The sequence below is a fragment of the Aricia agestis genome, chromosome 3, assembly GCF_905147365.1.
Source record: "Aricia agestis chromosome 3, ilAriAges1.1, whole genome shotgun sequence".
Taxonomy (NCBI): domain Eukaryota; kingdom Metazoa; phylum Arthropoda; class Insecta; order Lepidoptera; family Lycaenidae; genus Aricia; species Aricia agestis.
In genome coordinates this window covers 15,615,341-15,632,584 of record NC_056408.1, presented here as the reverse complement: position 1 = coordinate 15,632,584, position 17,244 = coordinate 15,615,341, and the positions used below count along the sequence as shown (strand labels likewise).

The 17,244-nt window shown below is 39.7% G+C and overlaps 1 protein-coding gene across 5 annotated transcripts in view; it reads right to left on the bottom strand.

The window, feature by feature from the left end:
- The window catches only part of LOC121740198, a 50,239-nt gene that overhangs the window by 2,795 nt on the left and 30,200 nt on the right, over window positions 1–17,244 (bottom strand). For 3 of the 5 annotated variants that reach the window (XM_042132830.1, XM_042132831.1, XM_042132833.1), the window contains exons 11-29: window positions 16,871–17,057; window positions 16,228–16,342; window positions 16,057–16,142; window positions 15,287–15,446; window positions 14,545–14,718; window positions 13,919–14,055; window positions 13,342–13,446; window positions 11,530–11,665; window positions 8,745–8,906; window positions 5,560–5,706; window positions 4,933–5,109; window positions 4,417–4,619; window positions 4,041–4,122; window positions 3,374–3,499; window positions 2,584–2,677; window positions 2,069–2,259; window positions 1,061–1,228; window positions 560–725; window positions 86–208 (exon numbers count right to left, since the gene is read on the bottom strand). In XM_042132830.1, the coding sequence (XP_041988764.1) occupies window positions 86–208; window positions 560–725; window positions 1,061–1,228; window positions 2,069–2,259; window positions 2,584–2,677; window positions 3,374–3,499; window positions 4,041–4,122; window positions 4,417–4,619; window positions 4,933–5,109; window positions 5,560–5,706; window positions 8,745–8,906; window positions 11,530–11,665; window positions 13,342–13,446; window positions 13,919–14,055; window positions 14,545–14,718; window positions 15,287–15,446; window positions 16,057–16,142; window positions 16,228–16,342; window positions 16,871–17,057 (2,739 nt within the window). The remainder of the gene's footprint in view (window positions 1–85; window positions 209–559; window positions 726–1,060; window positions 1,229–2,068; window positions 2,260–2,583; window positions 2,678–3,373; window positions 3,500–4,040; window positions 4,123–4,416; window positions 4,620–4,932; window positions 5,110–5,559; window positions 5,707–8,744; window positions 8,907–11,529; window positions 11,666–13,341; window positions 13,447–13,918; window positions 14,056–14,544; window positions 14,719–15,286; window positions 15,447–16,056; window positions 16,143–16,227; window positions 16,343–16,870; window positions 17,058–17,244) is intronic. The other 2 variants (XM_042132832.1, XM_042132834.1) reach the window with 2 other exon arrangements.

Genomic DNA, 17,244 nt, shown 5'->3' with positions numbered 1-17,244 from the left:
CGATCTCTGGCGACCTACAGAAGCTTTGCGAACCACCAGGAGATCGCGACCCACAGGTTGAATAACACTGATGTAAAGTAGGTACCTTGCGTCCCGACGAATCCCTGCAGCTCGCCGGGCGCGGTGGTGTTGGCGCGGATCTTCACCGCGCACCCGAAGTCGCCCAGCTTGAGGCAGTGACCTTCGTTCGTTAGGAATATGTTGCCGCCTGCAAACACAATTTACTTATTTTTACAAGGTGTAACAAAACTAAGTGATAATACTTTAGGGTGTGTATGGGTCCCCTATGTAGAGTTCGCTGTGAAAGTAGCAGCGCCGAAAGAGTACCTTTTTTTTACTTTTGTATGGGAAAATTCGTGACGCTCGGACGCGGACGCCTATAAATTGCAAATCACAAAAAATGCACCTTCAGCGCTGCTACCTTCACAGTGAACTCTATACAAGGAAGGAACACACACGCACCCTAAAGTATTATAACTTTGTTTTGTTACACCCTGTATAGTACTCACTTCTCACGATGCATGTAAGAGAACAAGCATGTTGAGTCTATCTCACTCACTCTTTATATCCCTGTGCGCGATGGAGCGCGAGTGCAGCTCCTGCACGGCGCTCAGAAGCTGCTTGGTGTAGCGGCGCGTGGTCTGCTCCCCCAGGGGCCCCGATGTGGCCACCAGCGCCTCTAGAGAACCTTCCACGCACAACTCCATGAATAGCAGCATTTCCTCCTACGAAACATAAAAGTTATGTTAAAAATTATATGAAGTTAAAGCGCTTAGGGAAGTTTCTACTCACTTGTCACAGTCTCTTTTACTTGCCCACTAATATTTGCTGTCTCGTATACACAGGTGCGCGATAGGTATGCAATAGCAAAATATTGTTGTTGCTTATTGTCATATTTAAATATTTGGTTGTGTTACTACTAAGTGCTATGTGTGTTGTGATACGTTTGATGTCTGTAGGCTTCCTGCGAAATGGCTGATATTTAACGGACGCTCGAGCTGTCATTTACTGATACTGTCATCCCTGTAAGCTATTGTTATTCCTTGAAGCGGTGACTCACCCGGTGCAGCTCGCAGCCGTAGTACCGCACGAGGTGGGGGTGCAGCACGCCCTCCAACACGCGCAGCTCGTTGGCGGCCCGCTGCACGGCGCGCCGGTCGCCCGCCGCGATGCTGATCTCCTTCATCGCCAGCACCTGCCCGCTCGCCGTGTTCACCACCGTGTACACCTGAAATGGGAAATATTTGGAACGAAGTTTCTTATCGCGCGTTGCGAAAGGGAGCTAGACAGAAAAATATAAGAAAAGTTGTAACGACACAAAAGTGTCGTGTGTCGTACTATAGTTGTAAGCCGTGAGGTAGCGCGTGTTTCTCTCTCTCTCTCTTTCACGCATTGAACAGTGTTGTGTAGCGACGATTTTTTTGGAGTGTATACAGATTTTTTGTACATAAGAAATAATAAACTGGAACTTCGTTCCATCCGGGTGTCCCTTGACACCTCTCAAGTAATTTTTGTGCATCAAGTGGATACAAGTATTTTGTAAAAATATTAGATCGGTTTTATGCGCAAGTGAGCGTTAAAACGCTCTGGAAATCTACATGAAATTGCGTTTAAATTGCGCATGGCAATGTTTTTTTATGTCTGTTACTGTTCCTGTTTTCCAATTGCAGACTCCGACTCGGTGGCGTACCATGCCGAAGTGTGCTAATGCTTAATTGGACGTGAGTAAGTTTGTGCGAGAGTGCTTGATTTTGCATAATGTCGGCACTACATATAGGCGAATGCGTTCAATGTGTAAAACGGGCGTTCGCGCGTTGGCGGTAGGTATTTCGCCCGTTCTTCAGCGCGCCGGCCAACGCGTCGACCAACGCGTTCGCCTATATGTAGTGACGACATAAAGCGTTGCTGTGGTTGAAACATTTTACGTTGAACATTATGCCGCATAATGCGCTCTGGTGCTACAATTCGAATACAGGGTATGTGAATATTACGATGTCAACAGTTTTCACGGATCTTCGTCATATTGTATCAATCATATTTTCTACTTGTGCTTTATCTGAAAACATACCTTGCCAAATGTCCCTGCGCCGATCTTCAGACCTCTCTGCCACTTGAAGGTGAGCTGTCGCAGCTTGGGCTCGTAGCTCCAGACCTTGGACTCCAGGACTTTGCCCACCGCCTTCGCCTCTTGCAGCTGCTCGTCGCGCGCTCTGTCCAGTGCCCGTATCGCTTCCATCACGCGCTTGCTGTGGTTACCTACTAATAATATTGTAATATATAAAAATACTAGAGATTGAGCATAATTTTGGTACAACAGTATAGAACATAATATTAGTAAATTTTACCGCTTTAAAAAGTAGTTTTTTTTCTACTTAATAAGCAAAGTTACAAACTCGTGGTCTCATCAAGATATGGAGTTTAGAATACAACTAAATCTAGTCCCTATTTCTTATATTACTGCAGATATTGATATCATGTATAATGTATAAGAGGACATTATTTGCAACTTGTTGACAGTCTAGTTTCACTGTAAGCTTCTTTTGAAATAAAATGGTAAGAATATTATTAAAATATCCCACTTACAAGGATAGTCAATTTTAGGTGAGTGGGTGGCGTCCACCTCGCTTGGGGGCGTGGTCGGCGTGTGACCGTCTTTACTCGTACTTGACAGAGGACTCTGTAAGTAAAATATAGTACATATATTGTTTTACCTTATAATTTTTATATGACACTAGCTGTTTCCCGCGACTTCGTCCGCGTGAACTTTAGTTAAATTTTGAAAATCGGTCCACAAATGGCGTAGTTGTCCGAGAACAAATACAAAAAAAGTAAAATATATCCTCCTCCTTTTCGGAAGTCGGTTAAAAAGTAGCCTAAGTTATTCCTTACGATATCAGCTATCTGCCAAAAAAGTCCCGTCAAAATCGCTCCAGCCATTTCAGAGATTAGCCGGAACAAACAGACAGACAGACATACAGACAAAAATTGTAAAAAAGGTTGTTTTGGTGTCTGTACCCTATATACATTCATATGCATCTAGTAAAAAACTGTCCTTTCAATATTAATAACAGACACTCTAATTTTATTTATATGTATAGATGTATAGATGATACATTTTAAAATAAAAAACATCAGTAAAATAGTTTCATTGATTATGCCGAAACCGGGAGTCTCTTATTTTATTGTGTTTCATTCTAAATAAATTCGTAACTGAGAACCGGCTGGCATTAACAAAAGAAAACCGTGCAGTATTCTGCTAATTGGTAGTTTTAGATAAGTCACATGACGAACAAAAACAGCTCAACTTGATATGATATACGTTGAGTAAATATTATAATCTTTATTTGTAAGAGGGATTATATTCAAAACGTACGTGTAGCCGATGCCTTTGTCTATGCGCGGGCGCAGGACTGGTGGGGGCGGAACCCAGCGCCTCCTTGGCGAGGGGGCGGGAACCGATCACGTGGGATATGCAGCCGTCCATCAGGTGCTTCATTTCCTATTGACATATCCAACAATGGGCATTGTCCAAAAAAAATCACATGTACTTTTTATATTTTTTTTCGTTAAAATAGGGTATTTTAAGAATATAAATTAAATAATTTTGAAATTCATTGGCTAGTTTTTTCTCAATAAATTTTTAAAGTTTCGCTCTGACGTCATCATCGGCGGCCAATTGACCTCTGTAGTGTTTTAAATTTCCTTTCAATCTTATTTATAATGGCTGGTTCGTCAAATGCAAGTTCTCATTATGTGAAAGCTGATACGAGAAGCTTACCAAAAGTTCGAAACGTAATGTTGGTCGAATTTATTGCTATTTTAACGCCATTGAAGGTCAAACTAAGGTTAACATATTTGTTCAAAAATATAAGTAACTAATGGGTATTTTTTTCGTTTATATACAGAAAAACGATCACTGACCTTATTCCTCGAAATGTTTTTGTAATGAGCAAAATTAAAAAAAAAATGGACAATTCCCATTATGAATTCAAATTAGCATTTAAGTTATGTATTAACTTAAAGCTTTATTATATAGCTACCTCAAACTCTTCATCTGTCAAGTGTTTTGTGTTACAGGGATCGCAGGCTAGCATCAGAAATTCTAATCCTTGACTTGCCCATCTGTAAAAAAAATATTACATTGACATTTAACTAATTATATTTCAGGGTTAATTTTTTTAAGTGTATTTTTTCCATCTCACAACACAATATAAAAAAAATGTAACGAGTGCTTGAATAAAAAAAAGGAAATATAATTACACGTTATTTTATTAAGTACATCTTTATTAGGACGATTGTTTATAAATTTTAAAATGCAACATAATGTTTAGTATAATTCGTGCGTGTAATAGAGACACGTTACGAGAGGTGACTGTACAAGATTGTAGTAATATATAAGTTGCTTTAAACACATACCGTGGCCTCAGGCCTCGACCTCTCTCGCACCGCTCTACGACGAACTGCATCCAACATTTAGCGAACTCTATAGTCGCGCGCGCTACGCGTTTCGCCCACTCTGCCTCCTCGGCTGACTTCTGCACTTGTTCGGGTAGCACCGCGTTTATCGTGTTTAGCCCAACTTGAGATCCGGTTAGGAGGAGGGCTAAGTCGTGGTGACTCTGAAAAAGGATTGAATCTAACATTTATAGAGACCGTCCGAAAATTTTACTCGGGATTTGTGATGAGTCCTTATGTAGTTGACATAATAGTTAAAAGTAAAATAGAACTGACTGGTATATAATAAGTTACGAGCAAAAGTTGTATAGGAAAGAGCAAGACGAATAAATAGAGAAGAATTAACTTTGTGTCGTGTTCTAATATCTCCAAACGTTGCGAGAGCACGTCCACATCGCATGCAAGGCACGCAGTCACAGAGACTAGAAGAAACTAGAAGGTTAGAAAGACATAAAATAGCACAGAAAAAACACTCACAGAATTATTGTTGAATTTATCGTTCGGCAGTTGCGAGCGCACGCACGCCTCGACCTCCTCACCGATGCTCTCTGAGCGCATGAGACGCGCGCGCGCCGACATGTTGCGTGCGGACTTCGGCACGAAGCTCGGACTTGCCGGCGTCTCGTTTATAAACCGCTGGAGCTCTCTGTGCACCTGTAATGAAAGACGTTTGTGAACGGTTATGCTTATTATGTTATGATATAACATAAGCAATAACAATTTATAATATTATGTGCAACAAATAACAATACATTATTATTATAAGAAACATGCGATGAAACTATTGATTTTGTTACTGACAAATAATACGAACATAAAAAGCATTTAAACTATCAACCCAATTCTAATAACATACATAACATTTTTATCATCATATAATATTCGACGTCATAAGAATTTGATCGAACATCAGAACGAAAAAACATGTAATACGACGGCATGAAACAAAGAAAAAATATAGACATTACCTACACCGACCGATGAATCGAAATTGCCAGAACAATAAATAACACAAAATTACACATACGACACGGACACACAAATAGGCAATGAATATGCAAGAAAGAGACGGCACGAACGCACAAACGAGACGCATATATATACCATGGGATTAAAGGACTCGTGCAAGACTACGGTGCCGGGGCGACGGGGGCGCGGCACGGCGGTGGGGCGGGGCGGCTGCAGCGACGCCGGCCGGCCCCGCCCACTCTTGCGCGGCACATACGTGAATCGGTGCAACTCCATGTGCAGCTGCGGAGCATGCGAGCGTCACGTGATACGGTGTGTTTAAATTTTTTAAAGGCAGAAAAATTACACATGGATACTATAGATTTGAAAATTTAAAATTTGTGGATACGATATTTGCACGAGATCATTCTAATATATATATATATATATATATATATATATATATATATATATATATATATATATTATATATATATATATTTTAATTTTAACACTATTTTGCTGCATCATCAGTGACAGTTCGCATATGTTTTAGCTATATATCTATTGTGCTGTTATAGTGGATGTAGTGCTTAGTGAGCATGCAATGGTGAAGTTGTATTCTGAATGTGACAGATAACTAGTAAGATGTTAATAAGGTACATTAAAACTAGTATCATGCATATTATTATTTGTTCTTATATTATACTTACCACTCAAATTTTTAAATTTCCTAAACTTCTCAATCTAAAAAATTCATTCTTGAAAGATTGACTTGCGCCAACATTATTATATCACTCAATCTTTGAATAAACATCAATTAATCTATCTGCATTGTATGGGTCAGTTCCTTAGAACGTGACGTGTAAATGTAATGCGATATATATATTTTTAATGACCCATTCAAAACTAAGCTTTATTTACTACACACGAATACACTGCCTGTTCCAAATTTGAGTGGATCATTTATAAATGACTCGTAACTCGCGACGTTGCTATGTGAATTGACCCTTGCGGCCGCACTGAATAGAACGATTTGACATTTACACTACTAAACAAGTGCCATTTTCCTCAAAACCTGATCTCATGCACCGAAAATTATGATTTTGGTCTCATTCGATTCGGAACACCATTTAGAACATTCTATCAAAATTCCAAGAGGGGCTGAAAAAAATTGCAAAAGTTATAAACAATAAAGTTAACAAAAAAGAAGGGTTTGGTTTTTTTAATATTTCATAAACTATTTGAGATAGTCAAAATTTGAACGCAGATTTTTTTCAAAACTTGAAATCTAAATTTCTTTTTATTCTTTTGAGCTAACCTCAAAAGGGATGAGAAGAGATCTCCGTCGAAAAAATTCAAGAATTTTGAATTTTTACTTTTTTATTAACATTCAAAGGCATTCAAAAATTATTCATGTAAATAAAGCCATTACGGTATTTATATGTCCAATTATTGTTTCTATTTTGTTTTATTATTAGAAGCCAGATAACAATATTTATATTTTTATTTATAACTAATAATATTTAAATAAGTAATATTTTTTATTGATGAAAAAAATCTTATTACTTTATTTACATGAAAAATTCTTGAATGCCTTTGAATGTTCATAAAAAAGTAAAAAATCAAAGTTTTTCAATTTTTCCAACGGGGATCCCTTCTAAGCCCTTTTGAGATTAGCTCGAAAGAATAAAAAAATTACATTTCTTGTTTTGAAAAAAAATCTGCGTTTTTATGTTAACATTAAAATGGTGACTATTAACAAATTAAGAAAAGCAAAACAATTAAACAAATGGTGATAATTTATTTTTGTTGACGGATTCTGGTTTATTGATATGTCTACTTAGTACCAAATTTTTTTTATTCCTTAAGGACGCTATCACATTTTTTCACAAATATCGGCGATTTTCAGGTACCATTTTAAAGAATTAGGAGCCACACTGCAAGGATATTTTGGTTTCAAATGAAAGGTAATATATTCATCTTTTTTTTTTTTTTTTTGATATAAGGGGGCAAACGAGCAAACGGGTCACCTGATGGAAAGCAACTTCCGTCGCCCATGGACACTCGCAGCATCAGAAGAGCTGCAGGTGCGTTGCCGGCCTTTTAATAGGGAATAGGGTAATATGAGAGGGTAGGGAAGGAAAGGGAATAGGGGAGGGTATGGAAGGGAATAGGATAGGGTATTGGGCCTCCGGTAAACTCACTCACTCGGCGAAACACAGCGCAAGCGCTGTTTCACGCCGGTTTTCTGTGAGGACGTGGTATTTCTCCGGTCGATCCGGCCCATTCGTGCCGAAGCATGGCTCTCCCACGTACAAAACTCTCCACGTCTATACTATAAAAATGTTATAACCGCATACAAAATTTTCACATAAATACGTTTTAACCATCATAATAATCGCAAAATATAAAAAAAATGGGGTTTGATTAGGTACCATAATAGCTAAATACACTGAACTAAGGAAAATAAATATACAAAAAAATAGTTGCTTATTTAGTCCCCTATACGAACAGCTAAATATTTTATATAAAAATAAATAACATTTCCATTTATAAGAAAAATAAGAAACGCTCTCAAATTTCTTCATACATTTTCGCCCTATCAAGAAAGCGGCGAACGTCGTAACCGCCATTGTACAAGGCGCGCTGATATTAAATGTTATTTTAATGTCCTTAACGTCGATATTCGTATTGACCTGCCAAAATTTGTCATAATTTTTGTGATAGCGTCCTTAATATTAATATTTAATCACTTAAAATATGTTTTTAGTTCACGTGGCAGATTGCCTTCTCGACTTTCGCCGCTCAACTAAAGTTATAAGGATTATTGATAAAGTTCCAAAAGTAAGGATTTGTTTAAGGAAATTTCCTGCTCTTTAAGGATCTATTTTCAAATGTTGACTATCTCAAATAGTTTATGAAATATTAAAAAAAAATCAAACCCTTCTTTTTTTGTTTACAACTTTTGCAATTTTTTCAGCCCCTATTGGAATCTTGACAGAATGTTCTAAATGATATTCCGAATCGAATGAGACCAAAATCATAATTTTCGGTGCATGAGATCAGGTTTCGAGGAAAATGGCACTTGTTAACTAGAGTAATTTGCTTTATACTATTTCTGTCAAGGTCATTCATTCATTAAAAGTTATGTAATCATCTGAAGTCTCTGAGTGGGGCAGTAACAGTAAACTAAGGGCTGTTTCACCACTTCCTTATAAGTGCCGGATAGGCTAACCACAACTTATCTGACAGATACTCCATACTCCATCTGTCAGATAAGTTATGCATAGCCTATCCGGCACTTATCAGGAAGTGGTGTAACAGGCCCTAAGTCTTACCTCGAAGCCCAACTTGTAAGCCTGCAGCAGCATCTCCCTGGAGCGCTGGTTCAGCGCAGCAGCAGGATCTCTGGTGACGTCCAGCGTCTGAGGCATACGGCTGTGCTTGAATATCTGCTCTGTTTGCCTGACGAGAGTCGACCGAAGCGCCATTAGGCTTTCCTAAAATGAGTATAGAGATAAGGTTATAGGAAAGTTTAGTTTCTTACATATTATTGAATATATTGACCCTTACAAAATAAATAAAAGTCCTCTTATAATATTATAAATACGAAAGTGTGTATGTCAGTGTGTCTGTCTGTTACTTCTTCACGCTAAAACCGCTGGACTGATTTTGTTGAAATTTGGTATGAGTATACTTTGAGTTCCAGGAAAGACATATAGGATTCTATTCTATTCTAATTAGCCGTTTGTGACCCACTGCTGGGCAAAGGCCTCCCCTCTTTCCTTCCACACGTCTCTATCCTTTGCTGTGTTTGGCCACTCTTTATCAACAGCGTAGAGCGTCCGTGGCCTAATGGGTAGACCTTCGGTTCGCACTCCTAGAGAGTGCAGGTTCAAACCCGGGTGGAGGCGTGTACATAATACGGACGCTCGTACGGTGAAGGAAAACATCGTGAGGAAACCCGCACATAGTTGGTCCCAGACGTATTGACTAGTTCTTTCCTCTGGACTAGGCCGACTATGATGCGAGAATGCCGTATGCGCTTGGGCAACCATACGGACATTTAAAAATCTTGTCTCAGGCACTACAATATTTGAGGAGTGGTTACTTCGCTCTGAAAAATACTGTATAAATCATCCACATCGGATGTAAAGGCCTAGTTTTTTTTTTATCAACAGCGTCTAGTTCGGCGCGCCACCTTTTCTTGGGTCTGCCCCTGTTTCGCCGATCTTTCGGTAGCCACTCCGTAACTAGACGCGCTCATCTGTCCGGGTGCATGCGAGCGACGTGCCCTGCCCAGCTCCACTTTAGACCAGCAGCTTTTCTACCCACATCCATTATTCTTGTCTTGGAGCGCAGAGCGGTGTTTCGAATACGGTCAATCCTTTTGACACCTCAAATGCTGCGCTCCATAGCTCTTTGACAAACTCCGAGCCGGGACTTCTGTAAGTCGGTCAAAGACCAAGACTGAGCACCGTAAGTTAGGATAGGTAGAATGCACACGTCGACGAGTTTACATTTTAGGCAAAGTGGAAGGTCCCCTTTCATTAGTTCTTTCATAGACCAAAAGCTTTTCCATGCCTTCTCAAGTCTATTATTAAAGGATGTTATTTGGCCTAAATATACGTACTCGTCGACATAATGCAACTCGTGCTGTTAGTCATGGTTTTGTCTTTGATCGATTGATGATTGATTTGATGTTAGTTTGGTCTTTGATCGATTTATCCGAAGTCCCGCCTCGTGGCTTGCCATGCTCAGGTCTTGCAGCATGGCCTGCAGGTTTTGTGCAGAAGTGGCAAACAGTACTATGTCGTCGGCGAAGCGAAGGTTTGTCAGCCTTTTCTTGTCGACAACAATACCCTTGTCCCCCCAACCTGTTGAGACTTTCTTGAAAACCTCTTCTAAGGCGCTCGTAAATAGGCGTGGAGAGATAGGGTCACCCTGTTTGACACCCCGTTCAATTTTGAATTTTGGGCCTGTAGTTTCTAGTTTTACGACAGCTTAACTATGTTTGTAAATTATTTTAAGTAGATCTATGTAAGTAGGTTCGATATTTTGTTTACTGAGGGCTGAAAAAATTTTGTTATGGAATATGCTATCGAATGATTTGTTAAATCAATAAAGGCTAAATATAAGGGTACATTAAATTCATTAGACTTTTCTATGACTTGGTTCACGGTGTGGATATGATCGGTTGTTGAGAAGCCTGGTCGAAATCCAGCTTGTTCAGGTGGTTGGTGGAGATCCAATTGGTAATCAATGCGATTTTGTATGACTTTAATAAAAAATTTGTACAAGTGTGATATTAAATTTATAGGTCTATAGTTGGAAATGTCAGACTTGTCCCTTTTTTATGCAGTAGCATAATGTTGGAATCGCAGAATTTATCTGGTAAAATACCGGTTTTAAGAATATAGTTAAAAAGTTGGCGCAAGTGTGGTAGGATGGTTTGCTCGCCAATTTTCAGTGCCTCCGAAGTGATGCCGTCTTCCCCGGGGCTTTTATTATTTATAAAACCTACACCATATTTTCTTTGAGTTCCATAATAGTAAAATATAACATTTTCACTTTCTTCCGTAGCCTCTCTGTTCCTTCTAACCTCTGCTATAGGATACATATAGGATACTTATTTTATTTTGAGATACAAACATGAAAAACTTACAGCTACTGTTACTATGAAATTAAGGCCGATATAAATAGTCAGTGCTTAAGATGCGACCCGGTCTTAAGACGCGGTTCGGCTCTGTGATTGGTCCAAATTTTGACAGCCAACCAATCACAGAGCCTGAACCGTGCCTTGAGACCGAGATGCATCTTGAGCACTGACTATTTATACCGGCCTTAAATTAGTTTTTATCCCGGAAAAATGTACGGTTCCCATGCGATACACGAATTTCAGCGCAACGGAATTGCGGGCGTCACCTAGTAAATTATAACAACAAGATATTCACAAACAAGCGTTTGGCGTGCGCGCGCTGCGGCAGGCGGGCGGCGAGCACGCGCGCCCAGTGCGCCGCCTGCAGCGTGCTCTCTCGCTCGCTCGTGTAGATGTCCTGCGCCTCGCGACACAACGCTTACACTATGTACCTGTCCAGTAAACTATAACAACACGAAACTCACAAACAAGCGCTTGGCGTGGGCGCGCTGCGGCAGGCGGGCGGCGAGCACGCGCGCCCACTGCGCCGCCTGCAGCGTGCTCTCTCGCTCGCTCATGTAGATATCCTGCGCCTCGCGACATAGCGCGTACACTATATACCTGTCCAGTAAAATAGTACAATTAAAAAAAAATAACTAGCAGACCCGACAGACATCGTTCCGTCACTTTATATAATTGGAATCTCGGAATTGGCTCTAACGATTTTCATGAAATTTAGTATATAGGGGTTTTCGGGGGCGATAAATCGATCTAGCTAGGAATCATTTCTAGAAAATGTCATCCCACCAAAAACATTTTCATGTAAAAATGTTGCCAAGATGAGAACATAATATTATAGAGTAGACCCAAGTTTCTAACCTTACATACTCAACCCAAAATCTAAAAACCTTAATTTTACCCTAAAGCACGGAAAAATATTTGATAATAATATTATAATGTGTCAGCCGCACGAGAATTTCTTTCACAGATTATGTATATCTGTTGCCGCTGTAACAACAAATACTAAAAACAAAATGAAATTTATATTTAAGGGGGGCTCCCATACAACAAACGTGATTTATTTGGCCTTTTTTGCTCTATATAAATAATTGCAACAGGTAGGTACTTGATTTTTTCTCAAAGTCCTTAGTTATATGTCTACTTTAATATTTAATAATAATATTAAAATAAAATAAAAAATTAAGGGGGGCTCCCATACAAAAAACACAAATTTTTGCCTAATTTTGCTCTATAATAGTATGGATATAGGTTAAGTTGGGTTTGATAATTTTTATGTTTTTTCAGTACTGATATTATGTTACATACTAAATTTCAGCTTTCTAAGACTTCAGGAAGCACCCTAACAGTTTTGATGATCGGTGAGTCAGTGACCAAATTGTGGATTTTTGGACACCTATAAAATCTAAAGTATAATAGCTACGATATTCAAAATTTGCGCATTTAATAACTATACCCATGTCATTAAATCTTAAAAATTTCAACTATCTGGCATTATTCAAACCAAAGTTACGAGGGTTCAAAAAAACGACGAAACGTTTCGAGAAAAGGTAGGTAGTGCCCTTGCGCGCTTCGCTTGGCTCATCTTGGCGGGGGCACTCCCGTGTCCCCAGATTTTCATCGGATAACGAGCCAAGCTCGGTCAAACAGCTAGTGAAGTTTAAATTGACAAAAGAGGTTACGTCAATTGAAATACATATAATTGTATATTACATAGTTTAGTATGGTGGTAGAGTATTCATAAATTTTCTATTTTTCCACAAGAGCGTTTAAAAACACTATGTAGAGACGTAATCTAATATTATATAAAATTCTCGTGTCACGGTGTGCGTAATTGAATTCCTCTGAAACGGCTCGACCGATTTTAGTGAATCTTAGCGAGTATATAGGGTTGAGAATCGAATAACATCTACTTTTTATATTGATAAGTGCATTTGTTGAATAAATAATAGTAAATTATTACAACTCGATACTGACGGCGACCATTGTTTGTGCGACGGGATAGCGACGGACGTTGCCATGGTGACTTACTACATACTTATATTTTAGTCACTTCAATAAAATAATTCGATAAAATATTATTATGCGAAATACTTTATATGGCAAAACAACATTTGCCGGAACAGCTAGTACTATTATGTTTTATCTTAGTCTATCAAGCGACTACTCCAACTTAAGAGACAAGGACAAAACACACACAATCTGTCAAAACGCATAGCATTCAAGTATGAAGCTTCACTGTAACAAAATATAATAACATGATGTATAATAATAATTACCTATCTTCTTCCTCGTCAATTTCGCCTTTGGCTTTTTCTATAACTTTCTCGAACTTTTCGTTGAATATTTTCAGTTGACGATCTATTTGATTGCAGGCTATGTCACTGTAAGAGATACACAAAAACTTATTAGTACATTTTTTTGTGAATTTAATTGTAATTTACATCATTATAATCGAAAAAAAAAGGATCAAACGTTATTAATTCGTAATTTAAATGAACAAACATATTTCGTTAATTTTATATCAAGTTAAGCCTAAAATCAAATTACTCCTTATACCATGATGCTATCGCTGATGACAACAAAATAAGAGTATATTTTCGCATGGATTAGGGTCAAAATGTTTTAGCGGGAGGTTAAAGTGTGAAAAATTTGTATTATGTAGCAAAGATAATATATTATGTATTGTAAGTTTGAACTTAAACATCAACTCACACAAACACAAGTATTGTATATAGTTACTTTGAATTTATATTTTAACTCACACAAACACAATTATTATTAGTATGTAAAGTGGGTTTGAAAATTAATTCACACAAACGCACGTATATAAAGTGGGTCTGAACATGAACTCACACAAACGCCTGGTCCGCGTGTTTGGATGTGGCAGGCACACGCGAGGACAGACGCGCCGCGAACGCCAGCTCGGGCGCCAGCCGCGCTCGCGACAGCGTCTCCGTCTCCGACATCTTGCGCAGGTACGACAGGTAATTCTGGAAAGAGAATTCATTACTTCAACTTTTATTTTTGGGTAGTAGGCTCGCCCCCTTCTACCCGCGCTGCCGGTAGGATGTCCAAAAATCGAACGAGCATCGATTTTTGAGCAAACACGATAAGAGCATGCTCACATAATATTTAGCAATGTTTTGACTTTTGACACACATACTACTAAGTAGCAATCCCTTAATAGTGGCATGCTTACGTGCTGCTAATGATCATAATAATAATTATGTAACTGAACATTTATAGTAGGCGATTAGACTGCTCATCCCATTTATAATACTGCTACGTCATAGTATCAAACATCACCAGCTGGCTAAGCATGGCCAAAGTATAAATGTGAAAGAATAGAAACGTTGACAGTTTTTGCGGATAAACTGACAGATTTCCTTTGTTAATCCATCACTTTGTCTACTTTACCGTAAGAATAAACCTACCTATGATGACCATGCTAAGCCTGCAGTATGGTTAATTGACAATACCTGCACAGCGGTCTCCACAGTCGCGTCAAACGTCTGCAGCAGCAGCTGTAGGTCGCGGACCTGCGGGCGTGCGGTGGGTGCGGCGACGCCGCGCAGCGCCGTCGTGACGTCACCCGCAAACGCTGCGCGCACCTCCGTCGCGAAGTCCAGACCCTCTTTCAGCTCGTGGATCAACTGATATCGATAATGATATTTTATTGTATGTACCATCGAGAAAATTGATTCCTAGGCAGTTGACAGACTAACGTCATTTGGTCGGATCATGTCAATTCGATGTTAATTGTGATCTGTCGGCTGGGTTTGACGTAACGTGACCAAACTACGTAGGTCCCCCATCTGCCTAGGAATTCATTTCTCTGATAGTACAATACAATGATATTATGACTTGTGGTGAACGCATAATTGGTAATAATAGCCGTTTTTCATAACATATGCCATTTACACAAAAAAGAGTTTATTATCGCGTTGGCAGATTAGTAATTTAATACACGTTAATTTTTGCCTACTTATGAATCGACACCTACCTAATATAATTGTGGTATCTTTGTTTTGTATTTTAACACAATTTTGTCAATATTAAGCCTGACTTAAGGCGCCTCCGATTGGATTATCAGGATTTCGTCACTGTTAACTTTATACTGAGCGAGAAACACAAAACATCAGGAAAAGTTATCAACCACTTATACGCAGTTATGTGGGCCCTAAATATCACAGTATAGCCATTCTTACAGGGATAGCTCACCTGTTTGATGGTCAAGCACGATGGATGCTCGGGGCTGCCCTCCATCCGGAGCGAGAGGTAGTCGTGTACCGCCTCCATGCAGATGCAGTTCAGCAGCAAAAAGTGGTTGCGGTAAGACGGCAGCCGCATCGACTGCGTCTCCTCGGACCAGCACCCGTATCTGGAAATCACTGGTATATTATACGGGATAATAGTAATGAAATGAAATGAAAAAGTTTATTTAATCAAGTAACATATACTCACTTGTTAGCAAAGGTTTATAAATTATGTTAGTAACATTATCTTTCAGGTTTAAATAAATAAAATAATGACCATACAATATACATTATGCATCACCTCTGCTCCATGCCGCTAGATATGGCGCAGCAGTGACGCACCTAATCATCCGATACAAAATATTTTTATTAAGGTGATCGCATATTTATCAACACGCACGCGCCGAACGCGCCGCATTTTAGAATTAGTTGTATGAAATGATGTGAAAACTCACACATTCACCCGCACCGAACACACCGCATTTCGTGTGCTACGCGGTGCGATCGGCTACGGTGCTGACAAATGTGCGATCAGCTTTAATGGTCCATTTCATAAAAATGTCCAGAAACGAGTAGGCGTCAAAAATATCCAGTAGTAGCATAGTATGTTCGGGACTTTCATCGATGGTAGCCATTTGCATGGAGCTTTACAGACCAAAAAGTGTGCGTCTCAAACAAAAATAATAATTAACTTTTAAGCACATGACATCTTTTAGACTGCTTACAGTAACCCACCTTTTGAACTCGTAAATTTCTCGCCCTTCATCAGTCTTAGCAGATTCTTTCTCCTCGCCATAAGTGTCCTCATTCAAATCTCCCGCCTGAATCAAATAACAAATAAGTTTGAAATAACCTAACCTACAAAACAATAGTGTTTAAAAATTGGTGTCATCCAAAGTAAAGTACCTCAGGTTCTTGTAACGTTAGGTTGACACAGTCCAGAAGTTTCTTCCTCATTTTATTCATGAACAAGAAACATCGTCGAACGCCTTGAGTCTTCAACATGTCAATGTGGTAGTCCCTATAACAAAAAAAAAATTGAATTCATATTATGTATTACTTTTTTAATGTTTACGTTGAGAAAATGAAGATATTTTTTAAAAATACTGCATCAATTGAGACGAAATCTGCGCCTATAATACAAAGCGTATTGTCGGTTAGATCATCATCAAAAAAAAGTCACCAAGCTGCGGTAGGATCACTCTCGTTTGGCGGCTGACAGTTTAGTGCGAAAGTAGTCCTTACCTGAACAGCGAGACATCAACTTGTCCCAGCAGCCGCAGCTCAGTGACGTCAGTGAGCGGGCCGATGTCGTACACGTCGTCCGTGTTCACCTCCTTCTCGCTGCCCGAGTTGTAGCCTAGAGTAGTCTAGTCTGGCCTAAAGTAGTCCCTTACCTGAACAGCGAGACATCAACTTGTCCCAGCAGCCGCAGCTCAGTGACGTCAGTGAGCGGGCCGATGTCGTACACGTCGTCCGTGTTCACCTCCTTCTCGCTGCCCGAGTTGTAGCCTAGAGTAGTCTAGTCTGGCCTAAAGTAGTCCCTTACCTGAACAGCGAGACATCAACTTGTCCCAGCAGCCGCAACTCCGTTACGTCAGTGAGCGGGCCGATGTCGAACACGTCGTCCGTGTGCACCTCCTTCTCGCTGCCCGAGTTGTAGCCGCTCTCGTTCGTGTCGTACGTGCTGTACGCGTCCGACACCACGATGTCCGGCTTCGAGTCTTCGGGGTGCTCTGAAATGGTAGAATCCACTGAAAATACTAATCAAAGCGCACGGAAGTGCGCAGGCCTAGTTCCAGCAGGCCGCGCGCAAGCCGTGCACTATTTACACGAACTGTTTCGACGCACTTTTGACCCCCTCTCCCCCCCCTTCGGTAGATAATAATATCTATCGACGCTTCACAACACGTCAGTCTGTAA